The sequence below is a fragment of the Ricinus communis genome, chromosome 9 (genome assembly GCF_019578655.1).
Source record: "Ricinus communis isolate WT05 ecotype wild-type chromosome 9, ASM1957865v1, whole genome shotgun sequence".
NCBI classification, from domain to species: domain Eukaryota; kingdom Viridiplantae; phylum Streptophyta; class Magnoliopsida; order Malpighiales; family Euphorbiaceae; genus Ricinus; species Ricinus communis.
In genome coordinates, this window is record NC_063264.1 from 6,272,170 (window position 1) to 6,294,665 (window position 22,496).

General features: G+C 31.3%; 2 protein-coding genes across 5 annotated transcripts; both read left to right on the top strand.

Moving 5' to 3' along the window:
• The first annotated feature begins 321 nt into the window (after positions 1–321).
• On the top strand, positions 322–5,412 carry LOC8286871 (DNA-directed RNA polymerases I and III subunit RPAC1). The gene is made up of 9 exons (XM_015721535.2): positions 322–719; positions 1,489–1,674; positions 2,450–2,579; positions 2,719–2,799; positions 2,890–3,065; positions 4,016–4,111; positions 4,228–4,321; positions 4,930–5,046; positions 5,160–5,412. The coding sequence occupies exons 1-9, from the start codon at positions 579–581 to the stop codon at positions 5,261–5,263; spliced, it is 1,125 nt and encodes a 374-aa protein (XP_015577021.1). The 5' UTR covers positions 322–578; the 3' UTR covers positions 5,264–5,412.
• A 4,553-nt stretch (positions 5,413–9,965) lies between these two features.
• LOC8286870 (serine/threonine-protein kinase D6PK) lies at positions 9,966–15,196 on the top strand. Of its 4 annotated transcripts, none has more exons than XM_015721551.3 (3): positions 9,966–10,190; positions 10,944–12,038; positions 14,078–15,196. In XM_015721551.3, the coding sequence occupies exons 2-3, from the start codon at positions 11,074–11,076 to the stop codon at positions 14,937–14,939; spliced, it is 1,827 nt and encodes a 608-aa protein (XP_015577037.2). In that variant the 5' UTR covers positions 9,966–10,190; positions 10,944–11,073; the 3' UTR covers positions 14,940–15,196. The 4 variants fall into 4 exon arrangements, with proteins under 4 accessions (XP_015577037.2, XP_048234904.1, XP_048234906.1 ...); XM_048378947.1 differs by lacking the exon at positions 9,966–10,190 and adding an exon at positions 10,235–10,552; XM_048378949.1 differs by lacking the exon at positions 9,966–10,190 and adding an exon at positions 10,591–10,737.
• Positions 15,197–22,496: the final 7,300 nt, after the last annotated feature.

Sequence of the window (22,496 nt, forward strand, 5' to 3'; positions counted from 1 at the left end):
TTAAAACTTTAATTTTCATCATATCCAAGTTAATTTCATTTAGAAATTGGCTCGTGCATAATTTTGTTTAATGTTGATTCTTATTGGGGTTTTCTACATTTTGGTTTTTGGGATAATTGATTGTGAGCATTACATAAACTGGAATCTTTTGCATTACATAAACCCTCCATAGGCACAAGCCAATTTTTCAATTAAACTAATCTGGATGTTGATTGAAATTAAGATTTTAAATCAAGAATCAAGATAAAATTATCCAAATTACAAGACTTGGATAAAAATTTAAAAGAAAAGTTTGGGTTTTTTTAGATCATTAAGCTTTGTATTTAAATGGTACAAATTTTTATCAAATGCAAAGGGCGGCAACCAATACCATAGATACAATAAGGATGCCCATATAAAATCTCTACTTCTCTTTCTTCTCTGTCAAAACCCTAAACCCTACCTATTGTTCTCTCTTTCTTATATCAATTAAACCCAACCTAAAACCATAAAAACACCACACACACACAGAGTAACATTAACAAACATCAAATTAATCAATAAATCATTCACAGCGGGAAAAAAAAAGGAATAAAACAATGAGTAGTAAGCAAGAAAACAAAGAAAAAAATAAGAAATTTTCAATTTGGGATTTACCAGATGTCCCAATGGGTCAGCTGCCACCTCATCTCCAGCTCCAAAGAACTCGTGTTGTTTGCAAATCAGATGCTCCTATTCATGTATCGTTCTCTTACCTTTCTTTTTCTTTTTATTTTAAACTGGTTATTTTAGAAGTTCCTTTTCATTTGAGGGAGGTTCATTTACAATCAAGTTACTTCAAGTCTTGATTTTTATGCATTTTAGGATATCTTATAACTTGCCCTTTTGTTAAATACTAGTTTTAGGAGTACCCATTTGATCATTTTGATGATGTGTGTTTAGGGACTATACAGACCAAAAATCTCACTTTAATTAAGTTTGATACAGTTATTGATAATTGAAACTCGTTTCATGTAATTCAATGCTTTAGCTTTTTCACTGGATGTCAATTGTCATTTGCCTTTTGAAGTTATCTAGTAGTTGGCTATTTTGATCTTAATTTCAATCGGTATGGAGATAAAAGTGTAAGAACGGATGGGAATTTACTTCTTATGCTGTTTGGATTTTTCATTGAGCTTAATACTTCTGCTTAGCATTTATATGTTGAATATGGTCTTTGACACTGATACTTTTCCTATCACGACCGAATGTTAGTTTCCTTTGGTTTTAATATGTTTTTCCTTCTTTAAAAATAAAATAAAATCAGGTAACTTTTTCATTGTTCGAGGTTCTAAGTAAAAGAATTTTTACTTTACTGATCATAGTAAAAGTACTTGGATGGGCAGAAAGTATGGGAGTTGGATTCTATGCTCTTTAATCTTATTAGCAATAATACGAATGGGTGGTCTGCATTTGATGGTTTTATTTTTCTCTGAATTTCTTTATGATTTAGGATTTTTGTCTGTGCAGACTGATAACATAGTATATTCTGGTGCCTATGCCTCAATTGGAGTTGATAATAGTCTACAGTTAGATTGTTTTCGTGACAACTTCAAAGTTGAAGTGATTCAACTGACTAAGGATGATATGGAGTTTGATATGATTGGTATTGATGCAGCAATTGCCAATGCATTTCGAAGGATTCTCATTTCTGAGGTGCGGCTGTTATCCCTTGTTATCAGGGTTACATCATTTTTTTAAGCTTGATTAGAGCTACTAATTCTTTTATGCGAGTGAGAATTATTTCTTATTTTGTTGGTCAGTTCTAGTTCTACGTTTTTGTGTTATTGTATGTCTGAATATTGGCTTCAAACAATTAATGTTCAGATATTATGGGAAGTCTTATTCTGTGGGCAGTGGGGTAAAACATTTCGGCGTTTATGATTTGACAAAGTAGAATACACTGTATAATGTATTTGTTGATTAGTTTAACCTAAAATATTACAGTACTCAAGCTCTTATTTTTAATTTAATGTTCAATAGATAATGTCCAAAAAATTATAGACCATCTTATTCTATAAGCAGTGGAGAAGAAAATTTAGGTGTTTATGCTTTGAAAAAGTAGAATACATTATATATTGTATTTGTTAATTAGTTCAACCTAACATATTATAGTACTCAAGCTCTTATATTTTTTTGTTTTTATCAATTCTATAATTTTTATGTTATTTCATTGAAATCACATGCTTGTTTCCTTGTGAATATATTTAAGTTTCATATGCTTGTTTCCTTGTGAATATATTTAACTTTCATGCTGGAGGAGGAAATCATCTCATTTTTATTATCCATCATTGTCACTGTTCTACTAGCAGCTTAGCACCACTTTAAATTGCATATCAACTCTTTCTTGTTCTTGATTGTGATTCCCCCCTGTATGTGATGTTTTTATGAATGGAAATGATGAATTTGCATGTGGTTGTTGCACATGCAGCTTCCCACAATGGCTATTGAAAAAGTCCTTATTGCAAATAATACATCTCTTATCCAAGATGAAGTCCTTGCTCACAGGTTGGGTCTCATTCCAATCAATGCTGACCCTAGGCTGTTTGAATATCTTTCAGGTTTGACTTGTACTTTCACTGGTTCTTCCACCGTTTTTCTGAAGATAGACAAATGCATGCAAACATTCTTAGCTGCTGCATTATTTGGGGAACTTAATTAATCCTATTCTTTTACTTTTTCTTTTTATTCTAATCTTAGCAAATGATACCCCAAATGAAAAGAACACCATTGTTTTCAAACTTCATGCTTCTTGCAAAAGGGGCGAGCCTCGTCGTACAGGTAGATTCTTAATGCTTTTCTGATTACATGGATGCCAATCATTTGATTCTTGTTGTCTCAAGTTATTGATGAATACCATTTTTGCTGCAGTATATTCCGAAGAATTGAAGTGGTTACCAGGAGGTAGTCAATTGCTCAAAGAATCAGAAAAAGCTGATTCAAAACCCAGTACCTATACTTCATTTACTGACAAACAAGATTTTATACCGAAGCCAGTTAGCCCATCAGAAGACAAAATTATAGTTGCTAAACTTGGTCCTGGACAGGTAAGGGATTCTAATGCTTTGTTGAATTGGTCATTCTTCTTCTTCATCTGTTTTTACAAAATCTCAGTCTTTCATCTAAAAGGAAAAACAGAATAAAAAAGAAAAGATATGATGATTGATTCCTCCAAGTACATCTGAAGCATTGTGTGCTTCTGTGGTTTATATATTGACTGCCAGGAGTTCATGCTTACTCTTAGTGCACCATGCAGGAATGTGGGCTAGGATTTTGCATGTATGCACTAATAAAACAGTGGCGGCGATAATTGTGTAGGAATATACATAAGAAAATTATGCAGCAGCATGGAGGTTGGTATTTTACAATTACACTTAAAGGTTTAACCACTGAGGATGTAGAATACCAAAAACCACATACAAATACCTGACAGTTCTAATAGAGCTAAACATATGACTCTGACCAGGGATGCTTTATGTGACTTATGTCATGCAAGCATAGGAATTCTGGAAATACCCTTTTACTTATAAATTAGTTATGCAAAAAAAGAAGTGGCATTCTAGTTTATAACGGGATGTTAGTGCCTGCACTAGATTAGACTCCCCAAAGGAAATTTGCTTAAAATTCTGTGGTTACAGCAGGCCTGCAGCCCATAGTGGCTGTCTTTGCTCTTGCTTTCACTGACTTGTTACCATCTCATTCATAGACTCCAAGACTACTTTATTTGCTTGCATTTATCTGCTGCACTATTATGATGTAACCGTCTTTGAGTTAGTAGCCTTAGTTGGCGTCTTTTCCCGTTAAACCTGGATTCAAATTTGTGGTTTCTGAGGTAGTCTCGCTATAAAGCGCTTTAACTATCTGAAAATCTGTGAGCTCCTTTTCTCCTTTTTCCCTTTGGAATCCTGTACTATCCGGTTAACAAAGTATAGATACCGTTTTTAATATGGGTAATTTTTATTGTTTCTTATCAACTGAGTTCAATTGTGTTCTACAGGAAATTGAACTTGAAGCTCATGCTGTTAAAGGCTTGGGTAAAACACATGCAAAATGGTCCCCTGTTGCTACTGCTTGGTATCGGATGCTTCCCGAGGTGAGCAAAACCACCCTCCCTCCTCTCTTTGTAAAAAACATGTAATTCCTTTTTGATGACTTAATTCTTAAATCATAATATAGCCTCTCTCTTCTTTCCTGCATCTTTCTTTGTAGGTTGTATTATTAGAAGATATCGAAGATGAGATTGCTGAAGAACTTACGAAGAAATGCCCTGTTAATGTATTTGATATTGAAGACATTGGCAATGGTAAAGTAATTTTGATATCTTTGCCCTTCAATTTATGTCTGTTCTTAAGGAAAGTAAGAATGAAGTAAATGTTCTTGTTGATGGTTGAGAGAGTGCTTTTTCAATAGTTGGCTCATATACTCTGCTCGATTTTACTATTAGTTATGTATGTCATCTATGAAATTTATTAGGTTTAAGTAAGGAAATTAAACCAGGCTCTTGCTTTTCAAGTCCCAATGAAAATCTCCTACAAGATATACTTTTTAAATACGTAAAATAATAAATTTAATTAAAGAAAAAAGAGCTTTGCTAGTGTGAGTGTGGAGTTTGTTTTTGTAGGGGGGAAAAATGATTTCTTAGCGATAATTCAGTATTCTAAGCACCTATAATTCTGGATGGCCTTTCTAATTTATCTGATTCACCATTGCCAGAACATTCTGAATGCCATTTCTTGTGATGCTTCCTTGTTATCCAGCTTTAAGATTGCCATCTCTTCTGTGCCCGACAAACAAGTTTTGTCTGGACAACATACAATATTGCATATTTTATAGTTAAATTATAAGGATATACAATTGCCAACCTCCTGTATTTACTTTGGACTGGACAATGTCCCTGATGATGTTGAGCAGGTAAGAAGAGGGCAACCGTGGCTCGACCACGAGCTTGCACATTGTGTAGAGAATGCATCAGAGGGGGAGAATGGGATAAACGGGTGTCACTGCGTCGCGTTAAAGATCATTTCATATGTAAGTAACATGAATACATGATCCATATGCATCAAATCAAGCTTGAAAATTTATTTGTTGCAGCACTGTTTTGAGAACATCAATTCTTATTTTCATGTGCTTTTTCTCACTAGTTACTATTGAATCGACTGGAGCATTGCCTCCTGAAGTGCTATTTACTGAAGCTGTGAAGGTTTTGGAGGACAAGTGTGAACGTGTAATTACTGAGCTCTCTTGATTCCTTTTCCCCTTCTTTGATATCATATGGAAAGAATGAGGGTAGTGAAGCTAGTGTATGTTACATTGTTTCGGAGGAATAACAATTTTGTGCATCGGTTAATTATAAAAAACAATAGCTTTTTCCAAAGCTGAATTCTCTTTTGGTTAGCACTTGCTTATGTGCTGCTGTTCTCCAGTGATAATGGTGTCTTAGAAGTAGCAGTCAGCGGTTAAGGATTTTTAAACCTTATTTCCCCTGTCTTTTTCTCCATGGGAATATGTTTTCTAGCTTCTGATGCATAAATGTGTTTATCCCTGCTGAATTTTGAGTTAACCAAAGTTTCATGGCAAATGATTCTTAAAGAAAAGATTTCATTTTGTTTTATTTTTTTAATTATTTTTCCTTAAACAGGAAAAGGAAATTGCACTAAACTGCCAGCCTCTATGGCAAAACAGGATAAAGCATTTGAAAATTTACCATTACAATCAGAGACCAATAATACCCAAAAGCAACATAAAATAAAAAGAAATAGAAACAAAAGCAAAAAGTTGATTTCTAAAGAAACTGAAAGTTTTTGATGGAGGAGGGCTATTTTGGACTTTTGAAGAATTCCGATGCATCATAGTTTACTGTGTTTTTTCTTTTAAGCCTAATAGTCTAATCAATCCAAATTTTTATTAAATTTTACTATTTTAGTCAATTTTTTATAAATTATCAATTTAGCTGTGATTTAGCAATTGTCAAAAATAAACAATGCGAATAGTGATATAAATGTCAATTAAAAAATAAAATTATTTAATTTTGAATCTCATTTTTTAAATTGCATCCGCATTACTATCAATTTACTTAATTTTTACCAACAACTCAATTTGACCAATTACATTCAATTAGTTAAATTATAATTAAATTGATAATTTTAAGGAATTTATTAAAATAGCATACCACTGTATTATTTTAGACTGTTAGACTTCTTTTTTATTACAAAATTTTATTATAATTAAATGTGTTTTATTTGTATTTCTTTTATTCTACACTAACCATCTTTCAATCAAATTATTTACTACTTTTATATATCTTATAAATGTATAAATCTTTTTTTTTTTTAATTTTAAAAAAATGACGCTTAGTATGGAACGAAGGGTAATAGGAAAGATGAAACTCATACTTAGCATCTCCATTATTATTAACATTTTTCAACACGCAAAAGAAATTAATAATAATAATTATTATTTACAATTATAATTACAGTAGGAGGAAGGATAAGTACATTTGATTAATTATTTCAATATTTTGTCTCACTACTCATCATTGCTATTTATTATCACCAAAGTTTCACTTATATTTTTCAATGTAACTTGAAGAGTAATTCTCAATAGAAAAAATAAAGTATTATTATTATTATTATGGTAAATTCAAAATCAACTTCTATTGTTAAGGTTTCTTCTTCATTTGATTGAACCATTCTTTCTCTCTATGTATTTTCTGATTTTTTTTAATATTATATCATTGTATTTCTTTATTTTATATTTATTATAAAAAATATTCCTTTTGTTTTTTTATTTTTAAATATTAATGGACCAATTCAAGAAAACATTATATTTGGTCTCTTAAATTTTTTAATGTTGTTTAATTTCACCTAGTATTTTGTCTAAAATTTATTTCCAATGAGTTTAATATTGTATCAAAAGTTCAAAGATTAACTGAACTGTTAATTTCTTACATTAATCCATTAACTGGTTAATTGATGGCAAACAAAATTAGAAAAAGAAATTTAACATAAAGAAATACAATAGCATCATACCAAAACATCCAATATAATACCAAAATATACAATAGAAAAGAAAATAGTTTAGATTTTAGGTCTAAATCCAAAAGGGATCTAACATCTAATTTTTTTTTTCTTGCTTTATTGAATGGTAAGGCTTTTGTGAGCAAAATGGTCCAAGAAAAATCTTTATGCCCACAAAGATCCACTCAAAAAGGTTTCAAATGAATAATGTTAGGTGCATCAATATTAGATGATTTTAGTTAAGACTAGTCACTGTCACAAGAGGAAAGGGACACTTAACACTAGCTAAACACAATAAAGTATCTTTTCACAAGGCTTATCATTTTTTTCTATATTAGGGTTTCATTGGGCCACCCATGCTTAAATTAAGATGTGGGGGTTCTTGGTTGACTCATTGACAATTTATCTCATGGCTTAAATTTAATTATTCACTCTCAAGATGATCAATAATTAAAAGGTGAAAGTGATGATATCTAGATCTGACCCACTGGTTGACAGTATCTGCTCACTCACATTAGCTAGCAACTCTAATAATATTACTCAAACTGATTGTTATTTTGATTCTTTTGATCAATTGGCTCAATATTTAAATAAGTAAAATGGTTAGCAACAAAAAGAAAACACAAACTTTGGCTAGACTTGTAACTAATTCCTTGAAAATGCAGTAGTTCTTTTGGACCTTTGCAAATGGTACACGAGCCAGACTAATAAAATATTGCTGAAGGAGTTGGCATCAATAGTAAGTCTAGCAATGATATAGCTAGGGAGAGCCAGCACACTTGCACATATCTTACAAGAAGAAAATGATAAACACAATCATTCTACTCATACCGTGGTACTGTAATCGACAGATAAATGATATATATAATCTGAATATTTTATATTTTACTATTTAATAATTGATATTGTAAAATTATATTTATCGTGTAAATAAATGTATATACTGTGTATCTGATACTGTAATCGACAGATAAATGATATATATAATCTGAATATTTTATATTTTACTATTTAATAATTGATATTGTAAAATTATATTTATCGTGTAAATAAATGTATATACTGTGTATCTGATTTCTGAGATAGTTTCATTTAACGAAAATTCATGCCTTATTTCTCTCTGGAAAAATCTAAATATATATGCATTTCACCCTCTGCATCACTAGATTTTGTAGCTTTGTATCATATATAAATGAATGGTCCAAAACAAAGTTCTGAAAACCAAGGCTTACATTGTATTGCAGCTACCACAAGCACATACTAACCCCACTCAGCCCTCATGTCATGTCTACGAGAAGAGAAAACGAGAGAAGCAAACACTGAAGATTAGGGTTTGCATGAAAACCCCAGATTTGATTTCTTGTGTCTGTGGGGACATGATTAGGTATTTGGCAAATCAGGTCTCTAGGAATTGCATGACACTATTGTTTCGTGACAACAATTTGTGGACATTAGTCCGAGATATCTTTATACACTTTAATACATTAATTTGCCGGTGTCTTTTATTCTAGTTTTTTCCCAAACTAAAATTAAAACCTTACTCATTTAAGATTAAATATTTCATGAAAACTTTCAATGCATGTTAATTTTATTTAATTTTTTAGTTAGTGACATTTAGATCAGATTTATGTGCACGTTAATTAATCGAAAATATTTCTTATGCGACTTTCAAAGATATATTCTTCAATAAGATACATTTAATTATTTTTTAAGTAATAATTGCTAAAAAGTAAATTGAAAATGATAAAATGGTGACAGATTGGGACGAAGAGGGAACCGTTAATGCATGCATAAACAGTATATAGAACTTTGTAATTATGTATTTTGATCTGCCATTATATGGGGCATGACAGATAACCTCATATATGAAGTGCTTGTAGCTAGCAAGGTAAGCATATGCTTATGTGTACCATGAATAGCCCTTCACTTGAGGTTAGGGAGAAAGAGCATTAATTACACCAAAATGAGTTGGCCATGTTTAGCCAAGGGATTGAAGAAGCAAAAAAAATCTATCTTAAAAGATTTTAGTGTCAGATTTTGTTTAGTTTTAGAAACATTCCTATTCCAAAGATATAATTCTGCTGGCAAGCATGACAGTCCACCTCATTCAGATACTGTTGGAATGAGTGGAGATTTCTCGACACTTGTGGAGAAAGTTTGGTGCACTTCCATATATTTCCTTAAACTTTGGGGTTTGTCCAAGTTTCCAGATATCCCAAAAGAAGATGATTGCTTACAATCTTCATAAATAAGTTCTTTCTCATTTAATGATCTTTTATTTTAGGAAAGTTCTTTCTGATTCCATGTTGTAGGAAATGTTTAGTAATCACAGTACTATTAGTAGAAAATCTCATATGTTGTTTTATACAAATAGTAAATTTTCTCCATGGGGGGCAAATGGGTTTATGTGCAATAATGTTCTTCTGAAAATTGCAACAATTGTTAAAGAAATTCAATTTTGGTAACGAACTCTCCTCTTTTCAGATTTTCTTCTTCCAAATACTTGAATAGGTTATGCCAATGTGTTCAGCATCTACTGGAAAATGCAAAAAAGAAAAGAAGGCTTTGTTGGGTAGCAATTCCAAATATATAATTTGGGAACTAGGAGAGGTGCCAATGATCATTCCAATAACTTGAAGGCGTATGGCAAGCTCAAAAGCCAAATAAAAGAGCAAGAGAGACAGCTTGGAGCCTTCCAAGGTTAACATTATAGGAAAAATTAAAAGAAAGAAAAAGAGAGAGAAAATGGAAAATGAGAAAAGTAGAAAAAGAAAGCTTACCAAAAAAAATATAGAAAAAGTAATGAAAAAAAAGAGTCACTTTAGCTTTGACCCCTCTTTTTTTTTTTTTTTTTCTGGGAGGGGTTACAAGACCTTTTCTCTTTCATTACATGGTAGACCCAACTCTCTTTTAACACAAAAAAAAACTCTCTCAAAAGACCAAACCTTTTTTCTTGTCTCTCTTCTTTTCTCTCTATCTCTCTCTCGTCTCTCTCTCTCTCTCTCCACACATTTTATAGAGACTTTCGTTTATCCTTCTCTACAGTTCTTGAGCAAGTGTAGACTAGCGAGTGCTGCTCTCTCTCTCTCTCTAAGCCCCACTTAGAAAGCAAATTAACAATTTCCCAAAGCTTTGATCTTTTTTTGAAGCTATAAGGTACTCTCTCTCTCTCTCTCTCTCTCTCTCTCTCTTTATTGGGTTTCCTTTTTCTGTTCACTTTTAGCTGGTCTTTGTGATTTGCTTGGTTGGTTTTTGCTTATTTCCCTGCACTTGTTTTGCTTTTTAGCTTCTGGGTCTTTGTGGGGTTTTGAATCCAGAGAAGTGGGTCTTCTTTATTTGAGATCTGTGTGTGCCTTTCTTCTTTACCTTGTTGCTATCTTCTTCCTTTTTGAGTTTTGGTTAGTTTTTTAAGAGTTATTAGAGAAACTGCATTGGTTCTTCTTGAATTGATTGCTCTTTGTTTTTCACTATTAGTAGAAAGTTTCAATATTTTCATGAAAAAGGATCGTCATTTTAAGGTAAAGTTTAGTTATTTTGCCTTACTAGTGATATAATTGTTAATTTCTTGTTCCTGTCTCTTGATTGTTTCTTTGTGATATGTGATCTGGGTCCTCTAGCAATTCTAGGCTTGTTAGCCTCTTTTCCCATTTTAGCTGCTGAATTATTTGCCTTCTTGTTGGAGAGCTTGGAGCTTGTAACAGATGTATGTGCCATATCGTATACTTGTTATATTTAATCTGCTTTTTGGTACATGGATCCTTTTAAGTGTAATTATCGTCACGATTCATCTCTCCTTTTGTTGGTACAAACTTAGATTCCGCTCCATCTTCTTTCCAATACTATTTTTGTTTAATCCAGTTTGTCCAAATTGATTGGATGGTAACCACTTTCAACTTTGACCAATTGTAGGTAATCTACAACTCTACTATTTACTGATCTGAAGATGAAAGTAAGTAGGAGTGCTTGTGGACAGATCACACTTGGAGCTGAGTAATGGGTTTTCCCATTCTGATCTATGTGACAAATTTTCTTTCTTTCAATGGCATCAAAACCCAGTACCAGAACTTCCCCAGAAAAGCATAGAAAAGGCACTAGTAATCAGACACCGGAAGGAAAATCCCGCAGGCCCTCACCCTTACAGATTACGAAGACAAGTAAATCAGAGCCTGTTACCCCCAAAAAACCGCCTCCTAGTGTTCAACAAATTGCATCAAAACCAGATTCTGTACTGCTGACAGTGACAGATGACAAGAAATCACTGATTTCTCATAAATCAGATAATGTTAGTTTTTTAGCCGATAAGGTATCTTCAGGTTTGGCCCTTGTTGATCTTAAACAAGGGCCAACATGTGTGGGTCCTGAAGTGAGTGATGTTAGGGACTCACCAGAAACTAGTACTGATCAAGAAAGTAAAAGTTTGCAGCAAGAAGTTAACCTTACTTCAGCTAAGGTTAGTGATGGGACCAATAGCCTTGCAAAGACTAGTGGAAGTGCCAAAGTTAGTGAACAAGCTGATTTTGTTGAGAGTGGGAAAAGTAGTGTGAATAGAGGAAGCACGAGTAGTGATGTGAGTGATGAAAGCACATGTAGCAGCTTGAGTAGCAGTGTCAATAAACCTCACAAAGCCAATGATGTGCGATGGGAAGCAATTCAAGCTGTACGTGCAAAAGATGGTGTGTTGGGTGTAAACCATTTTAGACTGCTTAAGAGGTTGGGATGTGGGGACATTGGAAGTGTGTATCTCTCAGAGTTGAGTGGAACAAAATGTTATTTTGCCATGAAGGTTATGGATAAAGCATCTTTAGCAAGTCGTAAGAAACTTCTTCGAGCTCAAACAGAGAGAGAAATACTGCAATGTTTGGACCACCCCTTCCTTCCGACTTTATATACCCATTTTGAGACTGACAAGTTCTCATGCTTGGTTATGGAGTTCTGTCCTGGTGGCGACTTGCACACACTTCGACAAAGGCAACCAGGAAAGCATTTTTCTGAACGGGCAGTAAAGTATGAACCTATCTTTATTTATGTAATTTCTATACAAGTGTCTTGTTTCATCCTGGATAGTAGGGTTATTGCTACACCACTGTCATGAGTAGGTGCTTGGTGTTTATTTCAAATGAAATTCCTGCATTTTCTTTTGTGCATGCTTTCACAAAGTACCTAAGTTGAAAAGGTGTCTTGTTTCATCCTGTATGGTAAAGTTATTGCTACACCACTGTCAGGAGGAGGAGCTTGGTGTTTATTTCAAATGATTGTGGTTTAATTGCCTTTATTTACGTATAAAATAAGAATTTAAAAAATTTACCACATAAAATTATACAGAGATAGGTCTCACTGCTCAATAAAATACAAATTGATTTAGCTCTCTGTATGATTATTAGAAACATGTAAATAGTCTTTGTATCCTAAAGATGGTGCTAGTGCAACTCTGTAGAGTATACAACCCAGAAAAGAGATGTGAAATGTAATGGGATGTTTGAGTGAGGGGGTGTAACTCTGTTGTGTGGTTGTAAGTGCAGGGATAGAGGGAAATATTACTTGAGAACCTGATAATAAACCATGTTGTTAGTGCGTTGTATAGCTAATCTGTCTAAAAGTTGGTAGCAACTTAAGCATGGTCTCTTTAGAAACTTTTGTGTCTTTTAAGAAATGATACCTGCTGAAAATCAGTGCATCAAAAATAATATGTGTTGTTTTTTCAGTCTTTGAAGCTATTAGTTTCTTTATGAAGGACTCTCCATATTTATAATACCGGCTTATGTCAGCTTAGATACAAATTCGCTTTCACAAAGTACTTACCTTGAACAATAGGAAGAGGGATGAGTCTAATTTTGTTGTCTTGGTTAGCATTGGCTTCCTTGCTGCCAAATTTGAATAATATGTTTATTTGCTCTAAATCAATGTGCATAGCCTGAAAACAAATGGTAAGAAAGGGACAAGAAGAAGAAGAATCAAGCAGCCTAATTTATTGAGTTTGATATCAACTATAAGTCTATCATGTCCACAATCTACCATGATTATTGTGCTGTAGATCATATATGGAGATGGTCCAAACCTTTTTCCTTATCTTTTGCAATGTGAAGAACTTCTCTTTCTGAACTTTTTAATTTTCAATTCTCTGCATTTAAGCTGTAACGGTTTTATTTCTCTCTAATTCCTTTCTCTGGCATTTGATCATCAATTTTGAAATGGCTTTACTCTTACCTTTATAAAATTTTTCTTTAGACAAATGAGAAAAAAGAATCATTGGCTTGTGTGCTGTGAAAACTGTGTTTGTTTCAATAAGTATGATATGCTTTTTGCAATCATGATTAGACAAACTCAGCAAGGTAATTTTGTTCTACAACCTGCTGAGATCATATGGCTCGCCATGACCATGAAATTTGGTGGAGGAAGAAAAGGCATAAAGTGATAAACCAAAATACCCCCTTTTCTTTGGTGCTATCATAACTGATTAACCAGGAAACCCTGAAAAGTAAGAGTGGAACATGGATCTCTAAATATGCATAGTCTCTTTAAGTGAGAGTGAGTGTTCACTTTTAAGTGAGCTGAAAGTAATGAGTTGAAATTGCACAGAGGGCTGCAATTTGTCAGTTCCTCTTTAGCTTTTAGAACAGACTCTTCAGTGGGCTATTGATACATAAAACATAACCAAATCAAGTTGAAGTGGGATGAAATCAGAAGCTGCGCTTGAACTGAAAATGGAAAACCTGACTAGTTGAAATAGAAAGCATGCTGCACTTGAACTGACAATTGAAAACCTGACTAGTTGAAATGGAAACCATTATTAGATAATCCTTCAAGTGCAAGGGTCATGCATCCAGGATGCTTAGAGGGTCACAGTTATTTGTGGAAAGTTGGAGAAATTATGAGAGCACCTAGGATGTAATGCTGAAGTAATTTTGTAATGGAGAAGGCAAAGTTCATATTGATTTTAACGTTGTCTAATATGTATTGTATCACATGGAAATATTTCCATTTACTGAGATCCTGAGAAGTATTATGATGATCAGTAATCATTCATTTCAATCTTTAATCTGCAGGTTCTATGTAGCTGAGGTTCTTCTTGCTCTGGAATACCTGCATATGCTTGGAATTGTTTATCGTGACCTTAAGCCAGAAAATGTCCTTGTCCGTGAAGATGGACATATAATGCTTTCTGACTTTGACCTTTCCCTCCGCTGTGCAGTAAGCCCAACATTAGTAAAGTCTTCAGCACCTGAAGGTGATCCATTGCGGAAGAACCCAGCTTATTGTGTTCAGCCAGCTTGCATTGAGCCATCTTGTATCCAGCCATCATGTGTGGCCCCTACGACATGTTTTTCCCCTCGACTCTTTCTAAGCAAATCCAGGAAAGACCGGAAACCAAAGAATGAAATGGGGAACCAAGTCACTCCATTGCCAGAGCTTATTGCTGAACCAACTGATGCTCGCTCAATGTCCTTTGTAGGAACACATGAATACCTGGCCCCTGAAATCATCAAAGGTGAAGGGCATGGAAGTGCTGTAGATTGGTGGACTTTTGGTATTTTTTTGTACGAACTACTCTTTGGTAAAACTCCTTTCAAGGGATCTGGTAATAGGGCCACCCTGTTCAATGTTGTGGGTCAGCCACTGCGATTTCCCGAGTCACCTATTGTCAGTTTCTCAGCAAGGGATCTGATAAGGGGCTTGTTAGTGAAAGAGCCACAGCATAGGTTGGCGTATAAACGAGGAGCCACAGAGATCAAACAACATCCTTTCTTTGAAGGTGTAAATTGGGCATTGATTCGTTGTGCAAGCCCACCTGAGATCCCTAAGCTGCCTGAGATAGAGCAGATTCGGGCTCCACCATCAACTAGTGGTAAAGGTGTACCTACAGTCCTTCCTGAGCAGAATAATTATCTGGAGTTTGATTTCTTTTAGCTGTCTTAAACTGATTCTTCTATTTGTTCTTTTCACTTTTCTTGCACTACAGCCAATATGTAGAGTCTCTAGAACATTGAAGTTGTGGAAATTAGGGTTTCTTCAATTGATATTAGTCATATTGTTCGATGTTGCTATTGAACATTTCCCATATTTGTATCGAAGGAAGTTGAATATCTGAAATTGTGAATGCTCTCAATGTACAACATGGATTTGGTTTCTTCTTAAAGTAAATATAGGATTCTGCTATTTTGATACAGAGGAGAACAACTAGACAATGTAGTCTCTTTCCTATTAATGTTGAATTTAAAGCATCTTATGATCGATCATATTGTGTGTGGCTGATGGTGGGAGGAGTTTTCTCCTGCAGAAGCAACTGGTGGTGTTAAATCTTATTCTTCTGCCCGATCTTCATTCATTCACTTGTGCTTTCATTTTTGGTTTTGTATAGCATAGGAGGCTTGAGGCTGATGTTTGCGCCATGTATTTGCCTTTCTATGAGAGTCAGTTTATGTACGATACATGCACCCTGCATAACAGTATTTTCTGCATACAGCAAGAAATTTGCAAGTTGCATAATAGTGTTTCCTGCATACAGAAAGAAATTTGCACGTTGCATAACAGTATTTCCTGCATGCGTCAAGAATTCTGCACGTTGCATAACAGTAATTCCTGCATACATCAAGAAATTTGCACGTTGCATACAGTGTTTCCTGCATGCATCGAGAAATATGCAGCATTTTCTACACACATGAAGAAATTATCGAGAGGCACAAGAAAGCAATGCTAATTTGAAGAAAATAAAAGAAATGAATAAGATCCGTTTCATTGCAGAAGGTAGCTAACATTCTTAATTTCGAGTAAGGATACACATACACTCAGTATTTCTGTTATATTATAACAAAACTCCTTGTATTTATAATTTAAAAGAATTTTTTTTTTTTTAAAAAAAAAAAGATAAACCAGATGTTGCACAAGAAAGATTTCCTTTTCAGACTGACAAATAAGATTGTTTTAAATAATTCTCTATGTTTTCAGGAAATTCCATGGAGGAACTGAAAATGTATTAGCAGAGTGCAGAGTGCAAAAGGTCGAGTGTCATCTGGGAATGGATCCAATCAACCAACAGAATGGATCCATGATAGTGACAATTGCAAGATGTATACCTAAAGGTGACCAAAATACATAAGGATACAGTGACAGACTAAAATAGTGAAAGCAGCTGGGCATGTATGAATGGTATATACTACCCTACGACCCCACCTATTTTCTATCACATTATTATTCTTCTTCTTTTTTAAAAAGGAATGGAAGATGTGATCGAGGCATAATTTAATTATTAATTATATTTTTACAAGAATAATATATTTCTTTTATATATATATATATTTCTAGAAATTCAAGATTAAAATCTTCCTATTCGCTAAGCGAATTTTGAATATTATATATTTCATTTTATTCTATGAGAATAAGATCACTATGATTTGCTTTGATCGGTTAATTAATTTTCAAATAAACTAAATTGATCGATTACAAGTAATTTAAAACAATTTTAACTTAAGTATTAATAAATTTTCTTCAAATTTAACATCAATTTGGATAATCAATTTGATTTGATGGGTTTATATTATTAATTAAGTTTGATACAATACTAAATTCTTTTTTGAAAAAGACATTTAATAATTATATATAAAAAAATTTCTTTTTCAAAAAGAACAAAACAAGAATCTATAACAAGAGAATAAACTAATTAATCAATCCATGGCAGAATTGTTACAGATCTAAATTAATTGTCAAAAGCCTGTATTCTTTCACATTACAAAAGTATGCACTCTTTCAAATTATATATAATTAATATTGATATTAAAAAAAGGCTGGTAAAATAGCACAAAAGTATAAAATAAAATGAGAATATGAGTCATGATCATGATTCTGCTTTGACAAATTCGACGTCTGCCATTGTCGATTCTTCTCTTTTGCCACTAGAATTATGCATACCTTTTTTATTATTATTATTATTTTTTTTTTTTATGTAATGTTTCTTTTATAAAGAAAATGGTAGGCTATTCAGGCAGAGAATAACTAAGAGAATTATGAAGTTTTGATTTTTTTGTTATTTTAGCTTTTGTTTTGATGTTATGTGCAAGGAAAGTTTAACCTAATTTATTTATAAAATTAGTTCGGTTGGTAATGAGAGGTCCGTGATTTAATATAAATAAAATATATTTTAAAAAATATATAATTACGATGGCTGATATAGAATATGTACTTATATGATAGATAAGTTTTAATATATTTAATAGCGGAAAATAAAATAATAAAATATAAAAAATGTTTTATTATTTTTTAAGTATTTTACCGATACGTTTTGAATTTATTTTATATATATAATTTAATATAAAGATTTACTTACAAATGAATCCAAACTAGTTTGAAAAGTAATAAAAAAAAATAAAGAAACCAATTTTATTAGGAGATTATCAAATAATTTTTTCTTTTGTAATCTTTACAAGGAAATTCAGTGATGCTCTTATTTTCTTTTTCTTTCTAGAGAAGAGATGATGGGTACCATTTCCTGTAACGCCTATATTTTCTCATCATCCATGTTATGTGCATTTATATTTAATGATTGAACATATGATGGTATATCAATGATATTTTTATTTTATGAGAACATAAATATTTTAATTATAAGTAGAGAATAAGAAGCATGATATTAGATTATTAATTTAGATAAGTTGATTAAGTACTTGAGTTGTGTGTATTAAGCCTTAAGACTTAATTGAACCAATAGTTGAAGGTTGGGTAAATAAATTGGACTTAAAAGATACAATTAAAAGTTAGTACCTATATATGGTTAGTAAGAATTAATTTAGGATGATAAAAATAGTTTAGTAGGTGGTGGCATTAAGAGAGAAATATTGGAAATTGGAACCATGAGCAAGCTCATTTTACCTCTTCATTTCTGTAAAATTCGTTCATGGCCAAAAACACAAAATTTGGAATAAGAGAGAGGAGTGGAATACCTAGAAAAACTTAAGATTAAGATAGGATTTTGCCAACTATTGAAGGAGCCAAGCTAAAGCTAAAGGATTTAAGCATATTAGCAACCCAAAAGCTGAAATTGGTAAGTTGTTACTTGGGTGTTATTAATTTGTCATTAGGGTTCTTGATTACAAATTGGAAAAACTTCATTTGATGCTCTCATTGATTAATTAAAGGTCTGATTATCATGAATTAGTAGAGTATTGAATGATTGCATAAAGATTAAGCTTGATTTAAGTTTAAGTATGTTAAGATAGAAAACTGTCAAAATTCCAGCAACCTTGATGTTCTGTATTTTAGGCATAACATGGGTTATATAAGTCCAAATTAAGCTTAATTGGTGTCTATGGAAATTTTAAAGAGTCCTCTATAACTTTGTAGTTTTGTGATTTTGCTATTTTTGCCGTTTTGGTTGCTTAAATTGAGCAAACAGATTGCTGCTCGGGTACAACTAGCTGTATGACCCTTGCTCAGTAATTTGAAAATAATTAAATCTATAGAAGTCAGAATTGAGTAATTCTTCTTGGAGATGAAACTAGACGCATAAATAGATATGTCTATTTAATATGAGATTTTTTTATTAAGCCAATTTTGCCCAGCAATAAATATACCTTGGTACTAAATTCTGTCTAGAAAACAGAAATGTTGGAGATTAGTTTTATGCAATTTATTGATGTTAGTTTGAGTTAAATTGGTATTTAACTAGATGAAAAATGTTTATAGGATATTAAAACAGTAATTTAGAGTCTTAGAGGAAGAGTTAGACCTATGAATTAGAGAGGGGATAATCTTGTAATGCATTAGAACTCGCATTTACATGAATATTTGTAATATGCATGAAATGTGAATTGATGAATGTGTTGACAGGTACTCAAAAGCCTGGAAAGGAAGTTGTGGAGAAATGAGGTTCTTATATGCTAAAGGAATAAGTATATTTTGAGTAAGTAAATAGTTAATATTTGCTATGTTCATATATTTAATCAAATATTCCGCAAATGGTTGCGTTTGCTTAATATTGTTTATGTTTGAATGACTGAGATGGAAATGATTGGTGTTGAGTGGAACAATTGTTATTGCTGAAATATGATATAAGTGAAATGATTGAATTGTGATGTTAAGTGCATATGTGCATGTGAATGGTGGATTTCCCTGTGAAAAATATATATATATATATAAAGCCTTGGGAGGCTAAAGCCTAGAGAGGCTATAAAAGTGTATAATGTGAGATGAGGCGGAGCAGCTTACGTGTGTGATATGTGAGGATGAGGCGGAGCAGCACATTAAAGGGGATCCACAAGCCGTGAGAACTAACCATAATTGTTGAATTGTATTTCTTCTATGATGGTTGTAATGAATTGAGTAGAATAGTATGACTTTATACCTAAACTATGAATATCATGGAAAGTTATGTGATTGGGTGGAAATTGTATTAAGTGTATGTGATATAGATTATGTTGATTATTTATTTACCGAAATGGAGGCTCACCCCTCTCCAAAATTTTTCTTTTCAGGATTTGTAAATAGTAGTGCATCCCTTGGTTGTATGTGAAGTCTAGCTTTTAGCCAAGTTGGGCCAGTTTTGTGAAGTCTCCTCCTGATGCATTTTTGTATGCAGTTATGTGATATATATGGAAGTATACCTTATAAGGCATAAGAAGATGTTTGTAATACTTGTTAAATGATGTTTAAGTATAATCATATGTTTATATGTTAATAACCTTGTGTCTGGATTCTTAACAACCTACATATTGACCTATCTACCTGTAGTATATATTCTACAACGCTTGTATGCTTCCTGGCTAATGTTTATTGGTTAGCATGTGATGGGGGTGTTACATTTCCTTTCAATAATGAATAGATTTCTCTTTTAATAAATTTTTCTTTAAAAGGTTGGCTATTTCTTCAAGTGAGAGTTGTCTTGCATAACTTAGGCATCTTTCTATAGCCTATATTTTCTCCATATTTGTCCATAATACATATATAATATATATATATATATATATATATATATATATATATATATATATTAGAGTACGGATCGATCCAATTCGGTTATTTATAAATCACCAGTACCATACCAAATCTCGGTTATTTTAAAATTGAATGTACCAGTACCGTACCAAACATAAAAGGATCCAATACCGTATTGTACTAATTTTACGATTCAATACAGTTCGGTTCGGTGCTATTTTCGGTTCTAAAAAATTTAAAAAACACAATTTTAATCTCATTTTAATCAATTACATTTAGAGAAAATATGATTACCAACCTAAAAAAAAGTAGTAAGAAAATCTGAATTAAAATTGCAATTACATTCTTGAACAACCTGTTTCGCAATTCAATCACTTGCAAATATAATAATTCATTCAATATTCAAATACAAACTATTAAAATATATATTACTGCTAGCATAAAAATATTTTACAGATGACAATCATTAAAATAAATAAATTTACAAACTTTATGTAGCACTAAAATACATGTCCAAAATTAGCAAATGAATGTTATTACCCCCCCTCAAAATTAGCACTCCACATTTAATCTTGGCATAAGGGATTCACCAATCTCAGGATCTTGAATAATTTCTACAATAAAAGTAAAAAATAACGTCAATAAGACTTTACAGCATTAACAATAAACAAACATATGTAAGAAGTAAAGAAATATTACCTGACTCTATGCTTTCAATATCCTCTATTGATTATTCTAGTTGGATAGGTTTATTTGAACTTTTAAGTCAATCTTAACAACAAATGAGGACCTCCGCTGTTGTAGGAACTAAAGAACTTCTATATTGTTAAAAGATGTTTTGACAAATTTTTCTCAAGTTTTGTTTGATACTTTTCAAAAAAAATTAAATTTTAATTTAATATTTTTTTATATTTTAATATTAATTTATAATATTTTAAAAGTTAATAAATTAATTATTTCTAAATATTTAATTTTTTAAGTTTTATTAGTATAATAATATAAAAATTATTTTTAAAATATTTATTTCTTAATTTTAATATTTATATAAATTAATACTTTTAGTATAATTAATATTATTATTCTTAAAATAAAAATATTATATAATTAAAAATTAATTTATTAATAAATATAGAGTAAATAATATTATATTTATATAATAATATCTTTTTATAATTTTTACTAATTTATATAACTTTTTATTAAATTAAGTAATTTTTTAATTAACTTGTCAAAAATTTCTAGATAGTAAATAAATTTTAAATCTAGTATTATAGTATGTATAGTAGATTACTAGTATCAATATACTATGTGACATATTAATATATATAACTTATATTTTTTATAGAGTATAAAGTATATTATAATATGTATTTTTTTGTATTTTGATAACAATTGCTTGAATTATATAAATGATAAATATAAAATAATTTTTTATAGAGTATATGTATTATTTTTTTAAAATATGTATTATTTATATAATATAAATAATTATTTATAAATATATGTAAAAATTCGGTCCTACGGTTTGGTTTGGATCAAGACAAGACGGATCGATCCTAGTACTACAGTTCTGATGCGGTTTTACTAAAGGACTAGTACCATACCGTAATAGTAAAAAAATTCGGATCAGTTCAATTAGGTTATAAAAACTTTCAATTTTTTCAGTTCGGTACTTTTGATGCGGTTATTCGGTTTGGTAAGGGAATCACCATATATATATATATATATATATATATATATATATATATATATATATAAATAGAGAACTAGTGAAATCTCTATTAGTGTGATAAAATGTCAACTTATAAAGAAGACTCTTAAAAGAAAAAATAATATAAAATATTTTTAAGAGTTTTTTTTTTTTAAATTTAAGAAAAGTGAATATGTCTCTTAATTTTTTTTTAAAATGATAAATTATAAAAAGCTTAAGATTTTAATTTTTAAATATGTTTTATAATAAAAAATATATAATTTAAAAATTTGTTAGGATACTCTGGGATATTTTATTACTTTTATAATATTTATAGTTTTGTTATAAGTATTGCATCCCATCAATGGTCTAATCAAGTAAATATTCTCATTGCCTAATTTCCTCTATATATGAGGTGCTTATTTTGGTAAGAGTCCAAAAGAACTCAGTTAATTCTTGTATATTATTTATTGTAATCTATTTTGTTCTTTTGTATAATTTCAATCCCTAAAACTAGTTAAGTTTAAATTATTCTTCTATAGAAAAGGAATGCTATTAAAAGACATTATCCATTGAATGATTATATACTATATTCTATTATTAGACTAATAACTAATTGATCTAATATCTCTACTTTCTAATTTAGAAAAAGTTATTTAAATCCTTACCACCTTTCTATCTTCTTAAAGAAAATGTGTGAATCTATAACAATGGTGTTCTTTTCCACTTATTTACAGTTATCAGAAAATAATGATCTAAACAGTCACTAAATTTTATATTTAATTTTTAACATAAAAATTTAATTTATTTTGTTTTAATTATTTAATTTTATTTTAATTTATTCACTTGGT